Source organism: Pleurodeles waltl, chromosome 5 (genome assembly GCF_031143425.1).
Source record: "Pleurodeles waltl isolate 20211129_DDA chromosome 5, aPleWal1.hap1.20221129, whole genome shotgun sequence".
Classification (NCBI taxonomy): Eukaryota; Metazoa; Chordata; class Amphibia; order Caudata; family Salamandridae; genus Pleurodeles; species Pleurodeles waltl.
This window is the reverse complement of record NC_090444.1, coordinates 1,713,343,022-1,713,368,582: the sequence shown is the minus strand read 5'-3', so window position 1 is coordinate 1,713,368,582 and position 25,561 is coordinate 1,713,343,022. Positions and strand designations below refer to the sequence as shown.

At 45.7% G+C, this 25,561-nt stretch overlaps 1 protein-coding gene across 1 annotated transcript in view; it reads right to left on the bottom strand.

Moving 5' to 3' along the window:
- LOC138296694 (adhesion G protein-coupled receptor F5-like) overlaps window positions 1-25,561 on the bottom strand; it is a 1,174,222-nt gene that overhangs the window by 301,320 nt on the left and 847,341 nt on the right. Inside the window, exon 15 of the mRNA XM_069236066.1 lies at window positions 14,311-14,495. Within this exon, the coding sequence (XP_069092167.1) occupies window positions 14,311-14,495 (185 nt within the window). The remainder of the gene's footprint in view (window positions 1-14,310; window positions 14,496-25,561) is intronic.

The following is a 25,561-nucleotide window of genomic DNA, read 5'->3' as shown; positions in this document are numbered from 1 at the left end:
TCTACTACTGTTGTTTTGTCATTTGGTCTTCTTTTACTCAAATAAATGTTCTGTATTTTTCTAAACCAGTGTTGAGTCTTTTTGTGGTGTCTTTCAATATTACTGTAATTTAGGTGCTGCACAAATATTTTACACATTGCCTCTTAAGTTAAGCCTCATGCTTTGTGCCAAGTTTACCAGAGGGTAAGCACAGGTTAATTTAGGTAGTGTAACCAACTTACCTGAGTAGGATTGTGGTCCCTACTTGGATAGGGTGTATATCTAATGTCTAACAGTATTGAAGAGTCTGAATTCAGGCTACAGCCAGAGGCCTTCTGCATTTGCTTGCTGATTCAGTAGTGGTCACAAGAGAGGTTGAGTGCAGCCCGATATCAGCGCAAGGTTCAAGGTCTCACATATCATTGGAACATTACATGAGAGTAGTCAGTAGGCTACACTTTCAGTGACACATATTAAAAGGTATGGTTATAAGAAGGATTCATTAAACACAGTGCGCTGACACCACCACCTTTTGTGTTAAATGTATGAGGGTATGCTTGGTGCTCCCCTCCTTGTCAAAGGGCAGGACTTGGACCGCACACTGACAGCAGAATAGCATGGCACGAGGGAAAAAATAAAAGTCAGCATACCAGATTCACAAGCAGACGGGCTCCAAGGGCAGGGGTTTCAGACCTGTATAACTTACAGTGGACATTCTCCCCCAAAACACTTATGGGCATATTTATACTTGCTTTGCGCTAAATTAGCGTCATTTGTTTTTACGCTAATTCAGCGCAAACTTAACTGCATATTTATATTTTGAGGTTAGACTAGTCTAATGTAAAAATAATGAAGTTAAAGTCATTTTTTGGATGCATAAACCCACCTTGTATAAATGAGAAGGAGGGTGGGTGTTCCCATCCAACAAATGACTCTAAGGCCCTAGCGCCTTATTTATACTCCCGTGCAAAAATGGTGCACGGAGGGAGGTGGGCCTAAATAATGGCATTAAGTCTCTTAGCACCATTATTTAACGCCTGTGTCAGGACAGGCATTAGGGGACCTGTGGACCCATTTCAATGGTCAGACACCATGGTGCCCTTGCCAAGTCCCAGGAACACTGCCACCCACACCAGAGGGACACCAGAGAATGGGGGACCCCATACCAGGTAAGTAGGGTAAGAAGAGGTAAGTATTTAAAAAAAGATTTTTAAGTGCCATTGGGGTCCCTGAAATGCCCTCCCATTACATGGCAGAGGGTGCAATGGCCATGCCCAGGGGACCCTTGTCTCCTGTGCTGGCCATTGGGGTGGTGGGCAGGGCTCCTGTCTTTTATAAGACAGAAGACATGTGGTATGGATGGTTTTGCATCAAGAAATAACGCTAGGATGGCTAGAGCATTTTTTTTGTTTTACTCTCACCAGCCTAACATCATTTTCTGGTGCAAAACCCTCTTCTACCTATACCGCCAACTCACCAGGGTAACGTCATTTTCCATGACGTTAGCCCACCCTTTTCGCCGGATTGCTCCATTCCATATATTTAGCATCTGGCTGGCAACCTGGAATGGCACAAGCCAGCGCTTTACTTTTTGACGCCAAACTGAACAAACCCAGTTTTGTGTCAAAAATTATAAATCTGGGCCTTACTTTGCTCTTTTTTCCTCTTCCCTATTCTCTCTGTATTCCTCTCTGCCCCTTTTTCTCTCACTCCAGTTTCCTTAGTCTTTCTCCCTACTATCCACTTTACCAGCTCTCAGTTGACATCTGGAAGCAGTATTTTGTTCAAGTAATGCTAGAGAAGCCTCCATTGTCCACAGCAAAGAGGGGTGGGTTTATGTAGGAGGGTGGCCTGGCTTATAGTGGATACCTAGTGGTACTTACAACTTGTGCCAGGTCCAGTTATCCCTTATTGGTAGATTAGAAATGTCCTAGCAGCTTAGGCTGATAGAGGTAGCTATAGAAGAGCAGCCTAGGCTGAATTAGGAGGCATGCAAAGCTCCTACTATACCACTTATAGCATATAGCCTTTATCATAAGAAACACAATACTCAGAGTTACTAAAAATAAAGGTACTGTATTTTAGTGACAATATGCCAAAAGTATCTCAGAGGATATACTCCCTTAGGAGGAAAGTAAAATACACAAAATATACACACAAACCAAAATCAGGTAGGTAAACAGTTAGAAAAATAGTGCAAACACTACAGAACACAATAGGATGCAATAGGCGTAGGGGCAACACAAACCTTATACTCTAAAAGTAGAATGCAAACCACAAAGATACCCCAGGCCTAGTGTAATGTGTAGAGGTTCACTGGGAGTGTAAGAAAACACTAAGGGTGTCCAAAATACCCCACCCCAAGACCCTTAAAAGTAGGAGTAAAGTTACCCTACTACCCCAGAAAGACAGTAAAGTCGAGAAGGGGATTCTGCAAAGACAACAACTGACTGCAAAGTACTGAAGACGGATTCCTGGACCTGAGGACCTGCAAAGGAAGGGGACCAAGTCCAAGAATCACGCAAGTGTCAAGGTGGGGCAGGAGCCCAATAAACTCCAGATGAAGGTGCAAAAGGGCTGCCTCTGGGAGGAAGAAGCCAAAGATCCTGCAACAACGGAAGGTGTCAGGAACTTCTCCTTTGGCATGAAGATGTCCTACGGTGTGCTGGAGGATGCAAAGTTATTTCCATGCGGAAAGATTACAGACAAGCCTTGCTAGCTGCAAGAGTTGCAGTTGAAGATAAAGGGTGCTTCCCAGGCCCAGGAAGAACTAGGAGGTCGCCACTCGGTCGAGGAGACAGAGGGGGCACTCAGCAATACAGAGAGCCCATGCAGAAGCAGGCAGCACCTGCAAAAGCACTTGAACAGGCGTTCAAGAAATATGAGCACAGTGGTTGACTCAGCAACACAAAAGAGGGTCCCACGAAGCCGGAGCTCAACTCAGGAAGTTGAGCAATGCAGGACGGAGTGCTGGGGACCTGGGCTGTGCTGTGCATGAAGGAATCCTTGCAAGAGTGCACAGAAGCCCTAGCAACTGCAGTTGATGCAGCACACAGGATTACTGCCTGGCGTGGGAAGGCAAGGATTTACCTCCACCAAATTTGGACAGAAGGACCAATGGACTGTGGGGGTCACTTGGATCCAGCTCCTGTGTTCCAGGGACCACGCTCGTCGAGATGAGAGGGGACCCAGAGGACCGGTGAAGCAGAAATTTGGTGTCTGCGGTAGCAGGGGGAAGACTCCATCAACCCATGGGAGATTTCTTCTTGGCTTCTAGTGCTGGGTGAAGGCAGACGGCCCTCAGAGTATGCACCACCAGGAAACAGTCAAGAAAATCGGCAGGAGTAGGCACTACAATGTCACTGCTAGTCTTCTGGCTACTTTGTTGCAGTTTTGCATGCGTCCTGGAGCAGTCAGCAGTCGATCCTTGGCAGAATTCGAAGAGGGAGATGCAGAGGAAATCTGGTGAGCTCTTCCATTCGTTATCTGAAGAGAAACCCACAGGAGAGACCCTAAATAGCCCTCAGAGGAGGATTGGCTACAGAGAGAGGTAAGCACCTATCAGGAGGGGTCTCTGACGTCACCTGCTGGCACTGGCCACTCAGAGGTCTCCAATGTGCCCTCACACCTCTGCATTCAAGATGGCAGAGGTCTGGGACATACTGGAGGAGCTCTGGGTACCTCCCCTGGGGAGGTGCTGGACAGGGGAGTGGTCACTCCCCTTTTCTTTATCCAGTTTTGCACCAGAGCAGGGCTGCGGGGGATCCCTGAACCGGTGTAGACTGGCTTATGTAAGGAGGGCACCATCTGTGCCCTTCAAAGCATTTCCAGAGACTGGGGGGGGGGTACTCTTCCCCAGCCCTTCACACCTATTTCCAAAGGGAGAGGGTGTAACACCCTCTCTCAGAGGAAATTCTTTGTTCTGCCTTCCTGGGACCGGGCTGCCCAGACCCCAGGAGGGCAGAAACCTGTCTGAGGGTTGGCAGCAGCTGTAGCTGCAGAGAAATCCCCAGAGAGCTAGTTTGGGCGTACCCGGGGTCCATGCTGGAGCCCCGGGGATGTATGGGATTGGCACCCCAATACCAGATTTTGCATGGGGTGACAATTCCATGATCTTAAACATGTTACATGACCATATTCAGAGTTACCATTGTGAAGCTACATATAGATATTGACCTATATGTAGTGCATGTGTGTAATGGTGTTCCCTCACTCACAAAGTCCGGGGAAATTGCCCTGAACTATGTGGGGGCACCTTGGCTAGTGCCAGGGTGCCCTCACACTTAGTAACTATGCACCTAAACTTCAGTAAGGGAAGGTTAGACATATAGGTGACTTATAAGTTACTTAAGTGCAGTGAAAAATGGCTGTGAAATAACGGGTGCGTTATTTCCCTCAGGCTGCAGTGGCAGCCTGTGTAAAGGTTTGTCTGAGCTCCCTATGGGTTGTAAAAGAAATGCTGCAGCCCATAGGGATCTCCTGGAACTCCAATACCCTGTGTACCTGGGTACCATATACTAGGGGATTATAAGAGTGTTTCAGTGTGCCAATTAGAATTGGTGAAAATGGTCACTAGCCTGCAGTGACAATTTTAAAGCAGAGAGAGCATAAGCACTGAGGTTCTGATTAGCAGAGCCTCAGTGACACAGTTAGGCACCACACAGGGAACATACATTCAGGCCACAACTATGAGCACTGGGGTCCTGGCTAGCAGGATCCCGGTGAGACAGGCAAAAACAAGCTGACGCACAAGTAAAAATGGGGGTAATATGCCAGGCAAGATGGTACTTTCCCACAAGAAGACCAATTCCAGAAGTTGAAGAAGAGTCCAGGAAGGACAGGAGCCCCTGCCAATCTAGAAGGTGGTGCAAAAGTGGATTCTCCGGTAAGAAGAAAAGTACAGAAGAGCACCAAAGAAGATGGTTGCGGGTTTCTGCTTGTTGCAGGTGATGTCCCACGTCGAGCTGTTGGATGCAGGCCGTTTGCGTTGCTGGATTCTGCCAACAAGCCTTGTTTCAAGCAAGTACGCAGTTTGTGTTAAAAAGGAGCGGCCTGGACCTAGGAGGAACTAGGGGGCCTCAACTCGGACTGAGAAGACAAAGGGGCGCTCTCAGCACTTCAGAGAGCCCTCAGAAGACCAGGCAGCACCCACGGGAGTCTCAGAACACGGGGACAAAGAAAATGCAAAGTGTGGTAATCGCAGCACTACACATGAAGGTCCCATGCCACCGGAGAACAACTCAGTGAGTTGTGCATCTCAGGATGGAGTGCTTGGGACCTGGGCTACACTGTGCACAAAGGATTCTTGGAAGAAGTGCACAGAAGCCCAAGGAGTTGGAGGAGAAGCGGTGCACAGGGATACTGTCGCAGCACAGGGAGGCAAGCTCTTACCTTCACCAAATTTTGGCAGCTGTACCTTTGAACAGTCTGGGTCACTTCAGTCCACTACCTGTGTTCCAGGGAGCACTCTCTTCATCAGGAGATGAGTCCCAGAGTACCAGTCGTCATCGTAGAAGGGTGCCTGCAGAAGCAGGGAAGTGACTCCATCACTCCACAGGAGATTCCCTTGGTTCTTCTTGTGCAGGGGAAAAAAACAGGCAGTCCTCAGAGCGTGCAGCCTTGGAAACTGTTGCAAATTCTGGCTGAAGCAGAAGTGGCAGGTCACTGGAGCAGTCTGCGGTTGATCTGACGGCCAGAAGCTGAAGCAGAGGCTGCAGAGGATTCCTGCAGGAGTCTTCCAAGCTGAATCCGAGGAAACACCCAGAGGAGAGACCCTAAATAGCCCTGAGAGGGAGATTGGCTTCGTACCCAGGTATGCACTTATCAGGAGGTGTCTCTGATGTCTCCTTCGGGCACTGGCCACTCAGAGGTCTCCAGAGTGTCCCCACATCCTGGAATCCAAGATGGCTAACGCCGGGGACACACTAGAGGAGCTCTGGGCACCACCCTTTGGGTGGTGATGGACGGGGGAGTGGACACTCCCCCTTTCCTTTGTCTTCTTCGACTTCTGGACTTGAACTCCTCTCTCCACAGGTGTTCAGGTCCAGGAATCCATCGTTTGTTGTTTGCAGTCTTGCTTGGTTGTTGAAAAATCTCTTATCATGACTTGTAGTGTGTCCTGAGTAAACTTGCTGTACTTTACTCCTGCTTTCCTGAGGTGGGGTACTTTACTTACCTTTGGTGTTTTCCTACACTCCCAGTGCCCCTATACACACTACTCTTGCCAAGGGGGGAATTGTGATTTGCATTACATTATTTTAGTATATGGTTTGTGTTGCCCCTAGGCCCACTGCAATCTATTGTATTTTCTACTGTTTGCACTATTCTATGACTGTTTACTTACCTGATTTTGGTTGCTTGTGTATATATTGTGTTTAATACCTACCTCCAGAAGGCGTATTGTCTCTAAGATATTTTGGGCCTTTTGTCACTAAAATAAAGTACCTTTATTTTTGGTAACGCTGAGTATTGTCTTTTATTGTGTGTAAGTACTGTGTAACTATAGTGGTATTGCAGGAGCTTTGCATGTCTCCTAGTTCAGCCTAAGCTGCTCTGCTACGGCTACCTCGAGTTGGGCCTAAGCTGCTAGAACACTGCCTACATTTCACTAATAAGGGATAACTGGACCTGGTATATGGTGTAAGTACCTTAGGTACCCACTACAAACGAGGCCAACCTCCTACAATGGGCCTCCAAACTCTACAGTTGTGTGTCCTAGCTACCTTGATACGCAAATTGTAATCTTTTTAAAGGCATGGATATCAATAGGGGATTGTCAGAGGTTGCTGGCACCACCATGGTCTTTTTCTATGCCACCCTATTGACTTGCGCAGAGGTCACTAGGCAGTGCCATGAACCGTAAGTAGACAAGGCTCAGAAGGAGTGTCCACATTTTGCAGTCCTCCCTACCCTCTCACTCTCTAGTTCCTTTTGTGTGGTACAGCAATCCCAATCTGGAAAAACCACGGAGGCCACAATTCTCCCTTGACATTCCTGATGCCTTCAACCTCTTCAGGTTCTTTAGCCAACAGATTGTGGCACTTTCAGTTTGTATGTTTCAATTTTCACAGGACTAGCTAAGGCATCTTGCATACAATTAGCTTGCTTGGCAGTTATGAAGGAATGTACAGTTTTCACCTAATGACATGCTCCTGTTTTAGTGGGATGGGGGAGAGCTGTAAAGAGTGTATTATGACTGTTTTACAGACCTTTGAATTGTCACCCACATACCATTGCACAACAAATGTTTTATAAGATTATTCTTTTTTGTCTAGAGCTTAAACAGAAGTCTTCCAAGCGCTTTGCATATATTTTCTCTGTTAGCAGTACTGCAGTGAGAAGGGCTATCACTATACAAAAGTGATTGGTCTGCTGAATAATACGCAAGGATGCCTATTATTTGGAAATAAAAGGGATTCCTTGGGAAAAAAAAGGAAGGGAACAAAAACAAAACTATATTCTTAAACAGGAGTTTTTGGACGTTCTATTTACTAGCACAATTGCAGAGGTACACTTTGAAAGCCAGTTGTATGTAATGGCAAGGTTTAAGACTTGAAATAAAGATAACAGTTTAGATCATTATATGCCCATATTGGGTCTCTAACCTTTTCTATAGTAAAAGGTACTTATCTTCAATGAAACTCATACAGAACTACGATTATTATTAGAATCTTAATACTCACTACTTCAGGCAAGTTTACATGTTTGTTTTAAACATATACTTTTCAGTTTTGTAGGCTGAGCTGCACACAGGAGAGCTACTTATGGGCAGCTTGAGGGCTACTAGTAGCTCACAAGCTACTTGTTGTAAACTCCTATGTGCTATTATCTTCCACACCCAATTGCACTGTTTGCATTACATGGAACATTTACAGGCAGAGGTTCAAAAGTACATACCATTAAATCAGTAGGATTTAGGACTTTGATAGTAGAAGAAGAGTGAGGTGCTTTTTAATTTAAGGCAAGTCAATGTCCATGTAGATCTATAATATTTCCTTTGCACACTTATGACTGCTTAGGAAAGTCCTGCATTTCATTTGCATCATCCCCCAGACGCCATTTTATTAAGGATTAAATGGAGGTTAAAAGATCACAAACTCTTTGGAATTGAAATGTGTGTCTATGGGTATTAAGAGACTGACATCGAAATGTGTGCCTAGAAGGCCATTCTGACACTGGCATATGGAAACTGATAAATTTGCACCATCATCCAAGACCTTTTCTGTCAGACCAACACCACTGGCTGCAGTCATATTGATCATCATAATAACAACAGCAACCAATGTTTATAATATTTCTCATTCAAAGTGTTGTCAGCTGGAACTTTTGAGAAGGAATATTTTCTCCTGCAGGTGGAATTCAAGACCATCTTCAATGATCTTATTCTATCCAAGGAGCAGTAATAAAGGTTTGGATTAGCAATGCCCATGAGTCTTGTTTGTGCAGGAAGAGAAGTTTGCACTGCTGCTAACTTTACTGTGCCTGTTCAGTCAGTATGACTGAAGCCTGCACTGCTTCTACAGTTGATGTTGTTCCAGATCTCTGGGTCTGAGTAAACCTTATAATCATAATTGCATGACTTTTTCATGTAAGTTAGTAGTTCAAAATTAGGGAACCCAGCTAGTTAGAATACCTTGGGCATCTGTCAAACCATGGCTCACTCTGGGTGTCTACTCACTGCATGGCCCATTTGTTACATTTGCAATCTGTGAAATTTGGTTGTTGGTTGAGAGAGTGAAACCCTACTCAAGCAACAACCACAATCCTTGCCAGAAAGAACTACAAAAGCCACTAAATTAACCTGTGCTTAAATGTCTGGCTGCTTGGCAAAAAAAGCAGTCAGGCTTAACTTTGAGGAAACGTGCAAAATATTTATGTAGCACACGAACTGCTATAATGTAAAAACACAACACAAGAAAAATCCTACACCAGTTTGGAAAAACAGAGTTAACGTAATAACTTATTTGACATCAAAATGACTAAAATCCATCAGTAGAACCAGGGATATGCACTGTCAAAGATTTCAGTTAACTATAGTGCCTAAAAGCTAAGCACCGGTGGAAATTTTAATTCTGGTCCTGGAATTGGCTAAATTTGAGGACTCCGCGTTACATTGGGAGCGACGCAAGGCTCCAGAATGGGAGTTGGCAAGTGAGATTCGGCATCCTCTAGCACGATTTCTAGTCACTAGGAGGACTTCTGGTGAGCTTTTTCTACAATGTGCGGTTGCAAATGAATAGAGGTCTGCTTCTAGAGTAGATCTTCTATACAAGAAACACCAAAATCAACTTAAATTAATGTTTCCAATATGCAGTCATGCTAGTAATGCTCAACAGCAGCATGATGTGCATGTTATGCCCATTGGCAGAACTCTGCAGAGTCTTGAAGAGTTTTTATACAACTCTGCGGAATTCAGCGGAGTGAAATTATGCAGGTTCCTTCCACTCCTACTGCACTCCACTTGCGGTTATCTGTTTGGTCAATACCATGTGAAAGTCACAAGTTCAGGATGGAGTGAGGAGTGACACAGGGACCAGGTTAGTCTAGCTGAAAAAGTTACCTTCAGAAGTCTAGTGCAAAGAGTTCTGTGTGCAGTGGAGGAGAATGTAAGGAACAGGGAAAGCATCAAGGATGGTCGTCGCTGTAGTGTGAAGAGCAGGTCGGGCACCACAGATGGTCATTGTTGGAGATTGGTGTGGGTGGTCACTGCAGGCTGTCGTTGCTGTAGCGTGAAGTGCAGATCTTGTGTTGCTGGTTGTTTCTGGCAGCCGGTGTAGTGCAAAGAGTCTGGTTTACCAGACTTTCTTGTTGCCAATCAGCACAGGCAGGAGGATCTTGGCACAAAGGGCCTGTTCACGGTTGCAAAGAACCCCAGAATATCTCACTCTGATGCCAGCCAAGGGGCCAGGATCTGGGGAAGCACTTCTTGGTGATCCAGGACCCACTCTTGCAGAGGCCAGTGAGGCTCAGGCAGTTCCAGTTGCAGGTTCAGCTGGGCAGTTGCAAGGAAGTCTCTGGAGCTTGTTATGTCCCTGTAGCTCAGAACAGGAGGTCAGTCAGCTGACCATTGGAATCACTCAACCTTCTCATCAGTCAGGGCAGGTCTCAGGCAGCAGGGCACAGGGGTTTCATCTTCAGTAGTATCCACAGGTCCAGGAGTGTATTGAAGAGTGGGTCTGGTGATCCCTTTTTTATAGCTGGTGCCCATTTTGAAGTGGGAGGAGATTCTGGAGCTTCCATCTACAGAGGTGTCCAGAATTTCCCTGGTCCCATTCTGTCTAAGGGCACAAAAGGCTAGTATGAAGTCCCCTGTGTGTGAGCTCGGCCAGTGCCTTTCAAGTGCAAGTGTGGTAGGTAACGGTTCCCCCCATTCTGCTAGAGATGGCCCATTCTGCCAAAACCCAGGCCCTCTACTGTGAAGCTGTCTGGGAGAAATAAACAAAGCCCACTGCCAAATACACCTAATCGTGTGACCCCGGAACAGGCTGCAGGCCGAAATGGTTAGGACAAAAAATGACAACTTTCTAAAAGTAGCATCTAAAAAAAATATGACTTAAAATCTAACTTTACCATTAAAAAAGGTTTTAATTTACACTTCTAAGGCTGCACACATGACTTTCCTACCTGCTCCCAGTCAAACGTTATCACTTATTGAATGTAATAAGGTAACCCAATGTTATCCTAATGGAGAGGTAGGCCTTGCAATAGTAGAAAATTAATTTAGGAGTCAAACCTGAAAGTACATGTCCAACATTTTAATACAATGCACCTTGCCCTCTGAATGGGTAAGGGCCTACACTAGGGGCGACTTATAGGTATTAAATAGGAAGGTTTAGGCCTGGCAAAAGGTTTTTTTGCCAGGTCGAAATGGCATTTGAAAACTGCACAAACAGGCTGCAAAAGCAGACCTGAGAAATGTTTTAAAAGGCTATATAAGTGTGTCCCACATTAAGTGCTGTAGAGCCACTAGTAGCATTTAATTTGCATACTCTGGTAACTTGTAGTACCACTTCACTAGGGACTTACAAGTAAATAAAGGTTAAGCCAATTTTACCATGTTTGAAGGAGAGAACAAGCCCTTTAGCACAGGTTAGAAGTTGTAAAGTGTGCAGAGTCCTAAAGTCAACAAAAAAGCCAAGAAAACCATGTTCAGAAAACATGAGGGGTGATGGCTAAAATATTTGAGGTAACCCTGTAGAAAGGAGAAAGGGCCACATCCAACATGTAGTACTATTAACTAGAATGGGTCTGAACCTTCTATAGCAACAATTTTAGTATGTTTCTAAACGTGAAAATATTTGGAAAGTGGAGTACTATGTGGTATGGGGGTTAGTCCTGTAATACCCTCAGAATACCCATATACGGTCTTTGGATTCACACTAGTAAATCCTTAGCTCAGTCCTGATAGTGTGGCAAAGAGCAGTCAGCTTTTACTAGGAGGAACATATGTTAAGTATTTCACAGCACAAACATCGATGATAAATAATTGACATGACTCGAAAAAATCTGGCACCAATTTATGAAAATAAAGCTTATTTTTATATAAATGTAGACAACAAAACGAACAGTATAGGTTTGGGAGAACTGGAAATATTGATTTTAGGAGCAATAAAATAATCACTACAGAAATGGCATTTAAACGCTACATAGAAATAAATGGCAAAATGTAATGGGTTGCAAAAATACACTTAAAAGACGAGTTGCATGGAGCCCTTTGGGGTTAAGCTATTGCAGTCACTGGGACCATATCACAACAGTCAGAGCAGTTTTGCCCAGCCCGTGGTGTCCGGGTGCAGAGTTGCCCTGGGTGTCCATGGTGGTGGACAGGCTAGCGTTGAAGTAAATGGCAGGTGTGCCACTAGTGACAAACGACCACTTGGAGGATGAGCTGTGGGGAACTTTTGCAGGGTTAAGTTATTGAAGGTCCTGAGACCATGCTGCATCAGTCAGTTCACTTCTACCAGCTCTGTGGGGTATGGGTGTAGAGTCGTTCTGGATGTCTGTAGTATACTTACCATACACACGGTGCTACGACAAAGACAAAGGGGATGCAAAAACTCAGCTGTGGGGTCATTGCTGACTTTGGTCTCAGGTGATGGGTAGTGCTCTCCTCTTGCACCATCAAGTTAAGGGGTCAATCACCTAACTGGTGAACCTGGTAGTGGTAAATCCAGCAAGTTGCTCTGGAGACAGCTGGTGGTCTGGGGGAGTCTGGTAGGTGCCTGTAACTTCATGGAAGACTGGACTACGACTCCCACAATGCACTTCATAATCTGGATCCATATGGTCCCTTGGCGGGCCCGATGGTTGGTGATTCTGTGGGTCTGAGCGTCTTTGTAACTGCAGTTTGTGGAGGACTGGTGTCACCAGTACAAGGGAGACTGAGGGTACTACTGGCTTTCACAGGGGTCCCTCTGGATTGGAGTGATGAGTTTCAGCTAAGGACAATTAAGCAGTTCCTGGTTTGTTGCCTCAGGGACAGAGTTTCCGTCTTTTGCTTTGGAGCAGTGGGCAGGGGCCAGTTATCGGTGATGCAGAGCTTCTTGGTGTCCGTCTTTGAAGTTAGTCCATCCAATCTGTGGTTCTGGTGCCAGGAGTGTACCCTAAATCTTGAATTTAGGGGAGTTAGGTGTCTGGAGACTAGTGCCAATGGGGAGCTAGCTCCTGCAGCTGATCCACCCCTGAGGTGACTGCATCCGGAGGGACAGGTCACCTTTAGCTCCCCTGACCCAGTATTTTGCCAATCCTAAAATGGCAGAAATCAAAATTTAGTGCATAGACTGGGCTGCTCAGCCTACAGGGGCAGTCAGCCTGCTGGGGGTGTGCACAGTCCTGCATACCTAATTTCCTGCCTGTCCAAGAGCAAATGTACCTGGGGGAAGGGAAAGGGCTTTTTCCTCACTGGACAGCGCAGGTGGCTAACCAGGAGCGGTGCAGCATTTGAAGCCACCGTCTGATGGTTCTTTTGACTCTCTCAGCTGGGGGGTAGGAGATGGGATCTCCTGCCCACCTCAGCCTTTTGTTTCTGACCTCTGGAACCTCCAGGCTGCCTGTCAGGAGGTCAGAAACATGTCTTGGCAGCAGCAGGCACGGGAAAAATCATGGGCTGCTCGTCCAGAGCACAATGGAGGGTGGCAAACAGGTGGGCAACCTCTAGTGCACCACCTTGGTGCATGCCAGAAGTTCATCGATACAAGATTAGTGTTGGAGGAGAGAAGACATGTAGTTTGACACCAAACTTGACATATCTAGGTGATACCATAATAAAGCTAGCAGCCCTGGTCAACCAGGTTTAAGCCCCTTGTTATCCTATGGATCGGCCTGCACTTATAGTGTACCTTAATTGAAAGGACACTATAGAGGCATATAAGATTGTGCTTACATGTTTGCACCTCAAATGTAATTCACCCTGCCTCCTGGGCTGCAGAGGCCTTCTTTAGGGGTGCATGACATATTTGTATGGCAAAGCATTGAACTGTGCCCGTTATGGTGAGGGCAAAGTTAAACTCGAGCAGTTTGCACCACTCTGGCAGTTTGCAATGGCAGGCCTGCCATCAGTAGTTTGCCTTGGTCACCTAGGGTGGCACCACCTCATGCTGCAGCCCTGGGAACCCCTTTACAACCTATGCCCTGGGTACTCTGGGAACCATTTAATAGGGACTTACAAAGGGGTAAAGTTTTGTCAGTCAGAAATTCACATTGTCAACATGACAATTTATCAAGAGAACACATACACTGGGGCCTGGTAAGCATGTCTCAGTGTCCTATCAGAGTCGAAAAACCAGCATCTAGGGGTTGAAATGGGGGCACAAAATAGGGGCATCCTCAAAGAGCCCAGTTTTCTTCCAATATGGTTTCATTTTGCACATGTACTTTTTTCAATAATTTTTTTATGTAATTTCTAGTGATGTCGTGAGGATCAAGGGTTATGTGACATCACTTCCTTTTAAGCCAGCAGGAGTGAGGTTACGTGATTTTACTTTCTGTGATGTATTCACATGTCAAAGAGCATGTTAGGTCACTTCAACTACATTTTGGCTCAGGCATGGTTCATACTTCCTTTGTATCAAAATGCTTTCTTCTCTTTCAGGGAAGAAAAACAACAACAAGGGAATTTTGAAAAAATCCTTCTGACCCAAGGTCACCTACTATGAAATGAATACCATGGGCCTCAAAATATTCACCCAGACACACTGACGTAAGGCATTTTACTCCCAAAGTGTGTTTTTTCATAAGGGAGCATTAGCTGTATAGGATTTTCAGGTAATGACACAATCTTATTCCGTCTCCCCCTTATTCATTTTGGTTACTCAGTCATTCATTCACACTTACCTGACTTTCTGTCAGAAGTTCTTTTAGCTTTTCAGGAATACAGTTTATGATTTGATTGCCCCACTGACCACTTTGGCAGGTGGTTATAATTGTTCCGGAAAAACCAGCTTTGCATGGTACAGTTATGGTATCACCTTCCTGCCCCTCTTTCCACTCCTCTTCAAATTTAGTACATGTAGGTTTGCCTGAAATTGTGATTGATAAAAAAACAGCATAATCATGCAGATATAGCAAACAATCTAACGAGTGATTATTTAGTAGTATTTTAAAACAAAAAATCACACAGATTACGTAGGTCCATTATAAATAGTGTAGTCCAGTGTTTCCCAAATGTAGGTGGGCGAAAAGTCAATTTCTGGTGGGACAAGGAAGCCCAAGCAATAAATAAAGATGCCTTTACAGTCTGTATTTATCATGTCATATTTGCTGCACTTCAATGACAGACGACAAATGTCAGGCTACGACTTCAAAAAAATGTCTGCTTATGTTTTTTAACATGGGAATTGCTGTTTACAAATACCTCTCACTTTGAAGTCGGAGGAAGGAAAAAAAAGTGAATCATGTGAGAGCTTTGCTGGGATACATGCAGTGTGAAAGGGAAGGCTGTAGGCTGTCATTTTTTGTAACACACAACACATTTTAAATACCTGAAAATGAATCGTACACTTTCAGCGGTTAGCAAAGCACATATGAAGCACATTTTTGTAATTCTGAAGTGTGATGGAAACCAAAAATATAGTTAAAACAAATCAAGACACTTTTTGTTGGTGATGTACAAATGATAAAGGCTCAATGAAACCCTCACATATTCATTCCTGTGTAATACATTTTTATCAGTAAAACTGTACGTTAGGTGCAAATTTAGTGGCATTTCAATGTAAAATGTTCTGGGCCATATTCATAAAGGTAAACTTGGACCAAATGTTCAAATTTACGACTTTTGGTATTTACAAATGTAAGTTATAAGTAATATTGTTACATCCACACTTGAGGTGAAATCTCTGCACCAAGGGCGGAATCTCCACCCCGAGTGCAGAGATTCCACTTGTAACCGGAGGGGAATCTCCACACTGGGGGAGGAATTTCTGCACTCAGGGCAAATCTTTGCCCCAAGTACAAGGATTATGCCCTGAGTGCGGAGATTCAGCCTCAAGTGCGGGGATTCCGTCCCAAGTGCGGACATAAAGATATTACTCGTAACTTACCTTTGTGAATACAGAAAAATAGTAAAGTTAGACTTTTGGTCTAAACTTAGACCAAAAGTCTAACTTTCCCTTTGTGAATCAGGCCTTTTGTTAGAGAATGACGCGCTACCATGCAATGCTTTAGTTACAATAAAAAGTGCCCAGCTCATGTTCATTAAAGCTAGGTGGGTCCTGAACATTCACCATTCTAAAATGTGGGTTGTCATTTTAATAGTTTAGGAAGTACTTGTGTGGTCTGTATCATGAACACCATCTCCACCTACGAAAAAGTGCTGAAATAAACTGTGGATACACTATCTTTGTTACTGCTGAGTTGCAGACAAAACAGCTTTGGAACATGATATGGCGATTGCCTCCTTGTGCTTCTCAGGTATGTAGCTCAGCCTGAAGCTTGTGTTGAAACATGTAGGATTACCAAACATATGCGAGGTAGAAAGTACAATTTCATGAAAATCAGGCCCTGTGTTTTACCACAAACCAATTGTTATTCTCCAGGAAATCTGACCTGCTGAAAGCAGATCAAATCACAGGGAGGAAATGTGGGGAAAACTAGAAATTACTAGGGAATATTGGGCATGGAATTACCGTTTCCATGATAATTCTTACTTTCTTAGGAAACCTGTTGGAAATTACCCTTTTTGCATGGTTATCCCCAAACATTTTCGCCTTCTTCCTCCTATTTTTTCTAATCTGTTTTTGCTGGTTTATTGTCTCTGCGCACTTTACGGCTGCTGATCAGTGCTGAAGTGCAATTGCTCCCTATGTAAATTGTATTGGTGATTCGTTTATCCATGACTGGCATATCTGATATACTCATAAGTTCCCAGTAAAGTGCACTATGTGTGCCAAGGGCCTGTACATCAAATGCTACTACTGGGCCTGCAGCACTGATTATGCCACACACATGAGTAGCCCTGTGAACATGTCTCAGACCTGCCACTGCAGTGTCTGTGTGTGCAGTTTTAAACTGCCAATTCGACCTGGCAAGTGGCCCACTTTCCAAGCCCAAACCTTCCTTGGTTGTACATGTAAGGGACCCCTAAGTTTGGCCCTAGGGAGCCCCAGGGGCAGGGTGCAGTGTATGTTAAAGGTGGGCCACGTACTGATCTGTTTTACATGTCCTGACAGTGAAATACAGACAGATTTGTTTTTCACTGTTGCACAGCCCATCCCTCTCATAGGTTAACATGAGGACTGCATTTCAATATATTTTAAGTGCAGTTTCCCATTGGGAGCAGATTAAGCTATGGAGTTTGGGATCTCTGAACTCACAATTTAAAAATACATCTTTTGGTGAAGTAGGTTTTTAGATTGTCAGTTTGAAAATGCCTCTTTTAGAAAGTAGTCATTTTCAAGCTTAAATATTTTGTGCCTCTGCCTGCTTGTGAAGTCCATGTCTGGGTCAGACTGACAGTTGGGCTGTTTCTGACACAAAGGGAGCTAGGGTGTAGCCTGCATATCCTGATGGGCCATCTGTGCTAGAGTGGAGGGAGGAGTGGTCACTTACACCTAAAAGGGCTTACACAATGCAGCCTCCAATCCCCTGGTGCGTGTCTGGTGCCAGGCCTGGGCAAGGCAGGATCTTGTCAACAACAAAGACTTTCCTTTGATTTTTTCCTACTTCAAAGGCAAAACTGGGCATAAGTAGTGGACCCAAAACCTCAAACTTTTATAACACTTCTGGATCAAGAGGAACCTCTGCCAAGGAGAAGAGCTGGATGAGGAGTACTGCCTGTTAGAAATGGGGTCTCTAGTTGGCAGTCGGTTAGCACCCTGTCCAAGTAGGGACCCCTATTCTAGTCAGGATAATGGAGATACCCACTCAGATAACCCCTGCTCACCCCCTTGGTAGCTTGGCATGAGCAGTCATGCTTATCTCAGAAGCAATGTTTAAAGCATTTGCACATAACACACAGTAATACAGTAAAAACACTACAAGAGGACAACACACCAATTTTAGAAATATATCCAATATTGATCTATTTAAAACAAGACCAAATATGATAACAATCCAACATACAGTAATAAAAATATGAATTCTTCAAGAATTACTCAAAAATGCAGTTCCTTAAAGTCAATAGCTCCACCTGCGGCTATTATGGCATCGTGATCAACAAAACCAACAGTTCAGGCCAGCCTCTGCGTCACGAGCCAGCTACGGTGTAGGGAAGACACGCAAACAGTACCTTTGGAATTGCAGGGCATCGTGATCCTCACAGTGAGTTCTGGAGAACGGCATCGTTAGCGTCGCTGTGTTGGTTCCGGAGTTGGTGAGGGAGTCGTCGGGCCCTTGAAGTCACACGCGTTGTGGATCAAACTCCAGGCTGATGAAGTCAGGTGCGCTGGTGTGGATGGTGTCCGGGCTGCTGTGCAAAGCTGGTCGGCGCGTTGTGTGGTGCCCACATGTCAGGGTGCAGGCAGCGGCTCGGTTGCGGTCTTCCAGCGCCATAGGTGAGACCAGGGCTGCGGAGTGTTGCGACGTGTGGTGTCACCATGTCGCGGTGCACGCAGCAGCATCGCCATTGCTGAAGTGCTGTCGTCAGTAGGACCAAGTCAGCAGTGTGGAGCGGGACGGCTCCGGGCGGTGCCTGCAGGTTGCGGTGCAGACAGGGACGTCTGTTGACGACTTGGAGTCGATGGTTCTGGCGTCGGTGGACCTGGGATGCGGGACGGGAAGGTGCTTCGTGCTCCACATGAGTGGTGTCCACAGGCCACGGTGCAGGCAGCGGAGCTGGCGTCAGCAGGTGCGGCATCATTGGGTAGGCCCAGGCTGCGGTGTGAGCAGGCGATGCCGAAGTGCAGGGTCCACAGGTTGCTATGGGAGCAGCTGCTCAGTGAAGTCATCCGATGACGGCATCGGTGAGACCAGGGGCAGTGCAGCTATGTGCGGCATTGGCAGGTCACAGTGCAGGCCAGCAGCTTCGTTGACGGCGATGCAGTGGTTTTTCTTCTTTTACAGCACAGAACACACGGTTCCCAGTACTGCAGGTCAAGGAAACTGAAGTCTTTGGTGTCTCTGAGACTTCCAACAGGAGGCAAGCTCTACTTCAAGCCCTTGGAGAACTTTCTCAAGCAGGATACACATCAAAGTTCACCCTTTGCTCTCTTTTAAGGTAGAAGCAGCAACTGAAGGCCAATCCAGCAATGCAACACAGCAAAGGGACAGTACTCCTCCTCCAGCTCTTCAGCTCTTCTCCTTGGTAGAGGTTCCTCTTGATTCCAGAAAGTTTCTAAAAGTCTGGGGTTTTGGGTCTTCTTCTTATAGCCCTTTCTGCCTTTGAAGTTGGTAGACTTCAAGCAAAGTCTCAAGTGTTTGCGAGATCCTTCCTTGAGCCTTCCTTTTCCACACACCAGGGGGTTGGAGACTTCATTGTGTGAGGACAGGCACAGTCCTTCAGGTGTGAGTGACCACTCCTCCCTCCCAGCTCAGATGGCTCATCAGGATATATAGGCGACACCCCTGCCTCCTTTGTGTCACTGTCTATAGAGAGGTGAAAAACAGCCCAGCTGTCAAACTGACCCAGACAGGAAAAACACAAACAGGCAGAGTCACAGAATGGTTTAAGCAAGAAAATGCCTACTTTCGAAGAGTGGCATTTTCAAACAGACAATTCAAAAATCAACTTCATTAAACATGTATTTTTAAATTGTGAGTTCAGATACTGTAGGAGGCTGGCTTGGTTTGCAGTGGGTACTACAGGTACTTACACCTTATACCAGGTCCAGTTATCCCTTATTAGTGAAATGTAATCAGTGTCTAGAAGCCAGGCTGTCTAAATATAGCTATAGGCAGAGTAGCCAAGGCTGAACTAGTTGACATGCAAAGCGCTTGCAGTACCACTGTAGTCACACAGTACTCACACACATTAAAGACAATACACAGTGAGTAAGTAAAATACCCCACCCCAGAGCCCAGGAAAGCAGGAGTAAAATACAGCAGGTTTCCTAAAACACACTAGAAGTCGTGGTAGAAGCTTATGAAAAAAACAGAAGAGAATGCATGGCACCAGATTTCTGGATCTGAAGACCTGTGGAAGAAGGGGACCAAGCCCAAGAACCACTGAAGAGTCTAGGAAGAATAGGAGCGCCCGCTAACCCGGATGAAGGTGCAAAAGTGGAACCTCAGGTTAGAAGATAAAATCATTAATTGTCAACATCAGGGCAGTGCGCGCTCTACGGGCGACTAGAATGCAAAAACCTAACAATTTCAAGCTAACATAATTTATGTATAGTGCTGATATGATGTTGTTTAACCTTTTGCATTGCAGAGTTTAATCCTGAAGACTTATGTTCAGCATGCATTTAAATACTGTTCACATGTAATGTACTGCTGCAGGCTTTCAGACTGTGTCAGGGTGTGGTCCCCTTCCAGGGCCTTCTAGAAGCTTTCCCTGCAGCATGCCTGTGTGTGGTTGGTGGGCTGGGCTAAGACTCTATAAAAGGGAGCCAGCCCAGCTCCACGTGCTCACTAGTCAGAGGTCCCGGTGCAGAGCAGCAGCAACTTCCTTAGCTCTTGTTCCGGTGGCCTACTTTGATCTTCCAGGCCTTTGCCCTTCATTTACATTGGTGATCCTTGATCAGGGCGGTAAGACGGTGGTCCAGCTGGGCCCCCGATCCCATTTTCAGAGACATCCGAGTTCTTGGGCATAATTTTCATGTTGAGAGATTTTACCTTGCGTGTGCGAATGTTCTCTGATTGTTTCTGGCATTCGAAACAGGAAAGACGCGTAATTTGTTTCTCGTGCTTTAACTTTTGATATTCATTGTGTGCTACCATTTCTTGGCAGTTTCATGGTGGCACTCGAATCGGCAAGACGCACAATTTGTTTCTCGTGCTTAACCCTTGATATTCATTGTGCGCTACCATTTCTTGGCAGTTTCATGGTGGCACTCGAATCGGCAAGACGTACGATTCGTTTCTCGTGCTTTAACTTTAGATATTCATTGTGCGCTACCACTTCTTGGCAGTTTCATGGTGGCACTCGAATCGGCAAGACGCGCAATTCGTTCCTCGTGCTTTAACCCTTGATATTCATTGTGCGCTACCATTTCTTGGCAGTTTCATGGTGGCACTCGAGTCGGCAAGACGCGCAATTCGTTCCTCGTGCTTTAACCCTTGATATTCATTGTGCGCTACCATTTCTTGGCAGTTTCATGGTGGCACTCGAATTGGCAAGACGCGCAATTCGTTCCTCGTGCTTTAACCCCTGATATTCATTATGCGCTACCATTTCTTGGCATTTTCATGGTGGCATTCGAATTGGCAAGATGACCGATTCATTTCTCGTGCTTTAAACCTGATATTCATTGTGCGCTACCATTTCTTGGCATTTTCATGGTGGCATTCGAATTGGCAAGACGACCGATTCATTTCTCGTGCTTTAAACCTGATATTCATTGTGCGCTACCATTTCTTGGCAGTTACATGGTGGCATTCGAATCGGCAAGACGCGTGATTAATTTCTCGTGTGTAATTCATGTTATTCATCGTACATTTACATTTCCTGACATTCATATGGTGACATTCAAATCGGCAAAGTCGCGTAATTCCTTTTCTTGGGTCTAATTCATGATATTCATTGTGTGTTACCATTTTATGACATCTATTGGCTGACATTCGAATCGGCAGTATGCGCGATTCCTTTTCTGTGTTTAAAATCACGGTGTTTATTATGCGCTACCATTTTAAGGCATTTAATTGGTGGCTTTCGAGTTGGCAAGACGTGTGATTTATTTCTCAGAGTCTAATTCATGTTATTCATGGTGCACAACCATTCTATGGTATTTACAACCTTTGTACAAATCTGCAATGTGCGCAATTCATGTTCCGGCAATTTTGAGAGAACAAAAAAGCTAGAGTTCTAGATGTAATGTTGTGTGTACATAATAAGTTTCTCAAACACGATTCATATTATGGTTTAGAAATCATTCAGATTATTTCCTGATCTTCATGCAAAAGATAATATTTGAATTTGAAAGTTGCATTTAACTTTTCTTGATTCACTCACGGGTATCCCAGTCATCTTGAAGCCTAGTCATTTTAGGTCTATGCTTAGGTTGTCCATGTTTTCAGAATGACACTGCTTAGAGTCATAACTTAGTATTGATTAATATGATATAATCTTGATATTGTGTGTTTTAACCTTTTTGCTTCCTACAGGTCTCCTTCCCAGATGTTCCCTTCCTAATCCCCTTTTCCTCCCCTTGGACTCTCTTAGACTCTGTGACAATTCTAATCAGAGTATTGGAGCTGTCTTGTGGTGGAAGTGTTGGGAACGTGCACAGACCCCGAGGATCTGGTGACTCTGATAGTAATGCACAAAAGAGGACAGCTGCGGGGTCCTAGGAGGTGCAGGAGTTGTCCCACGTCGAATGGATGAATGCAGGCTGGTTTACGTTGCTGGATTCTGCCAACAAGCCTTGGATCACGCAAACCACCCAATTGGTGGAAAATGGCACTGCCCGGGCCCAGAAGGGACCTGGGGGTCTCAACTCAGGAGGAGGAGACAGCGGGGGCTCTCAGCAACTCAGAGAGCCCTCAGAAGAGTAGGCAGCGTGCACAGGAGTCCCAGAGTATGGGGATAAAGGAGGTACAAATGGAGGACCATATAGCACTACACAAAGGGATCCCACGCTGCTGGAGAACCATTAAGGAGCTGTGCATTGCAGGATAGAGTGCTGGGGACCTGCTCTGTACTGTGCATGAAGAACGTCTTGGAAGGTCGTACACAAGCCTTGGCAACTGCAAAACACTCGTGCAGGGGATATTGTCTTGCGTGGAGACAAGCTCTTACCTCCACCAAATTTGCACAGCTGGACCTTTGGACTGTTGGGGTCACGTTAGTCTACCACCCGTGTTCCTGCATCCATGCTCATCATTTGGAGAGGGGACCCACAGCACCCGTCCTCGCTGTAGAGAGGTGTTTGCTGAAGCAGGAAAGTGACTCCGTCACTCCACGGGAGATTCCTTCAGTTCTTCTGGTGCAGGCTGAAGACAGGCAGCCCTCTGAGGATACACATCCTGGAAACTATTGCAGTTGCTGGAAGGAGCTGGAGTTACAATGTTCCAGAAGTCTCCTTTGCTTCTTTGTTGCAAGTTCCTGGAGCAATTCTGCAGTTGATTCATCAGTAGAAGGTGACGTAAAGGATGCAGAAGATTCCTGCTGGCATCTTGCAATCCAAACCTGTGGAAAAACTCACAGGAGAGACCCTAAATAGCCCTGAGAGGGGGATTGATCACCTAACCTGGTAAGGACATATCAGGATTGGTCTCTGATGTCACCTGCTAACACTGGCCACTCAGATGCTCCCAGAGTGCCCCACCTCCTTGGAATCCAAGATGGCAAAATTCAGGGACGCTCTGGAGGAGCTCTGGGCACCACCCCTGGGAAGGCGATGGACAGGGGAGTGGTCACACCCCTTTCCTTTGTCCAGTTTCATGCCAGTGCAGGGACTGGGGGTCCATGAATCGGTGTAGACTGGATTATGCAAGGAGGGCACTATCTGTGCCCTTCAGAGCACTTCCAGAGGCTCTGGGAGGACACCCCTCGCATGACTGTAACACGTATTTCCAAAGGGAGAGGGTGTAACACTCTCCTCCCAAAGGAAATGCTTTGTTCTGCCTTCCCCGGACTGACCTGCTCAGACACCAGGAGGGCAGAACCCTGTCAGCAGTGTAAGCCTCAGAGAGCTGGTTTGGCAGTACTGGGGGTGCCTCTAAGATATTTTTGGCCTTGTGCCACCCAAATAAACTAACTTTATTTTTGGTAACACTGAGTATTGTCTTTACCTGTGTATAAGTACTGTGTAAATATAGTGGTATTGCAGGAGCTTTGCATGTCTCCTAGTTCAGCCTAAGCCGCTCTGCTACAGCTATCTCTATCAGCCTAAGCTGCTAGAACACTACTACATTTCACTAATAAGGGGTAACTGGACCTGGTATCAGGTGTAAGTACCCAAGGTACCCACTACAAACGAGGCCAGACTCCTACAAACACCCCATCCCAAAGGAAATGCTTTGTTCTGCCTTCCTCGGACTGAGCTGAGAAGACACCAGGAGGGCAGAACCCTGTCTGCAGTGCAAGCCTCAGAGAGCTGGTTTAGCAGTACTGGGGGTGCCTCTAAGATATTTTTGGCCTTGTGTCACCCAAATAAACTAACTTTATTTTTGGTAACACTGAGTATTGTCTTTACTTGTGTATAGGTACTGTGCAACTATAGTGGTATTGCAGGAGCTTTGCATGTCTCCTAGTTCAGCCTAAGCCGCTCTGCTACAGCTACCTCTATCAGCCTAAGCTGCTAGAACACTACTAGATTACACTAATAAGGGGTAACTCGACCTGGTATAAGGTGTAAGTACCCAAGGTACCCACTACAAACCAGGCCAGCCTCCTACAAACACCCCATCCCAAAGGAAATGCTTTGTTCTGTCTTCCTGGGATTGAGCCACTCAAGCCCCAGGAGGGCAGAAGCCTGTCTGTGAGGTGGCAGCAGTTGGGGCTGCAGTGCAAACCTCAGAAGGTTGGTATGGCAGTACTGGGGGTCCACTGTGGAGCTCCCATTTTGCATGGGATTGTGCAACCAATACTGGAATTTGTATTGGGTTACAATTCCCAGTTGTTAAACACCTTCCTTGACCATATTCAGGTTACCATTGTGAAGCTGTACATAGGTATTGACCTATGTATAGTGCACACTTATAATGACGTCCCAACACTCACAACGTCTGGGAAAATGGTGCTGGACGACATGGGGCATCTCTACTCGTGCAGGGGTGCCCTTACACACAGTTACTTTGCACCCAGCCTTCAGGGTCTGAAGGCCTGACACATAGGTGACTTCTAATTGACCTGGTGCAGTGAAAATGGAGTGAAATAGTGCTTGCACTATTTCACACAGGCTGCAATGGCAGTCCTGAATAAGTCTTTGTATGGGCTCCCTATGGGTGGCAAAAGAAATGCTTCAGACAAACCTTCAGCAAGTGGAGGTTAGGCATACAGGGAGTGCAGAATTATTAGGCAAATGAGTATTTTGACCACATCATCCTCTTTATGCATGTTGTCTTACTCCAAGCTGTATAGGCTCGAAAGCCTACTACCAATTAAGCATATTAGGTGATGTGCATCTCTGTAATGAGAAGGGGTGTGGTCTAATGACATCAACACCCTATATCAGATGTGCATAATTATTAGGCAACTTCCTTTCCTTTGGCAAAATGGGTCAAAAGAAGGACTTGACAGGCTCAGAAAAGTCAAAAATAGTGAGATATCTTGCAGAGGGATGCAGCACTCTTAAAATTGCAAAGGTTCTGAAGCGTGATCATCGAACAATCAAGCGTTTCATTCAAAATAGTCAACAGGGTCGCAAGAAGCGTGTGGAAAAACCAAGGCGCAAAATAACTACCCATGAACTGAGAAAAGTCAAGCGTGCAGCTGCCACGATGCCACTTGCCACCAGTTTGGCCATATTTCAGAGCTGCAACATCACTGGAGTGCCCAAAAGCACAAGGTGTGCAATACTCAGAGACATGGCCAAGGTAAGAAAGGCTGAAAGACGACCACCACTGAACAAGACACACAAGCTGAAACGTCAAGACTGGGCCAAGAAATATCTCAAGACTGATTTTTCTAAGGTTTTATGGACTGATGAAATGAGAGTGAGTCTTGATGGGCCAGATGGATGGGCCCGTGGCTGGATTGGTAAAGGGCAGAGAGCTCCAGTCCGACTCAGACGCCAGCAAGGTGGAGGTGGAGTACTGGTTTGGGCTGGTATCATCAAAGATGAGCTTGTGGGGCCTTTTCGGGTTGAGGATGGAGTCAAGCTCAACTCCCAGTCCTACTGCCAGTTCCTGGAAGACACCTTCTTCAAGCAGTGGTACAGGAAGAAGTCTGCATCCTTCAAGAAAAACATGATTTTCATGCAGGACAATGCTCCATCACACGCGTCCAAGTACTCCACAGCGTGGCTGGCAATAAAGGGTATAAAAGAAGGAATTCTAATGACATGGCCTCCTTGTTCACCTGATCTGAACCCCATTGAGAACCTGT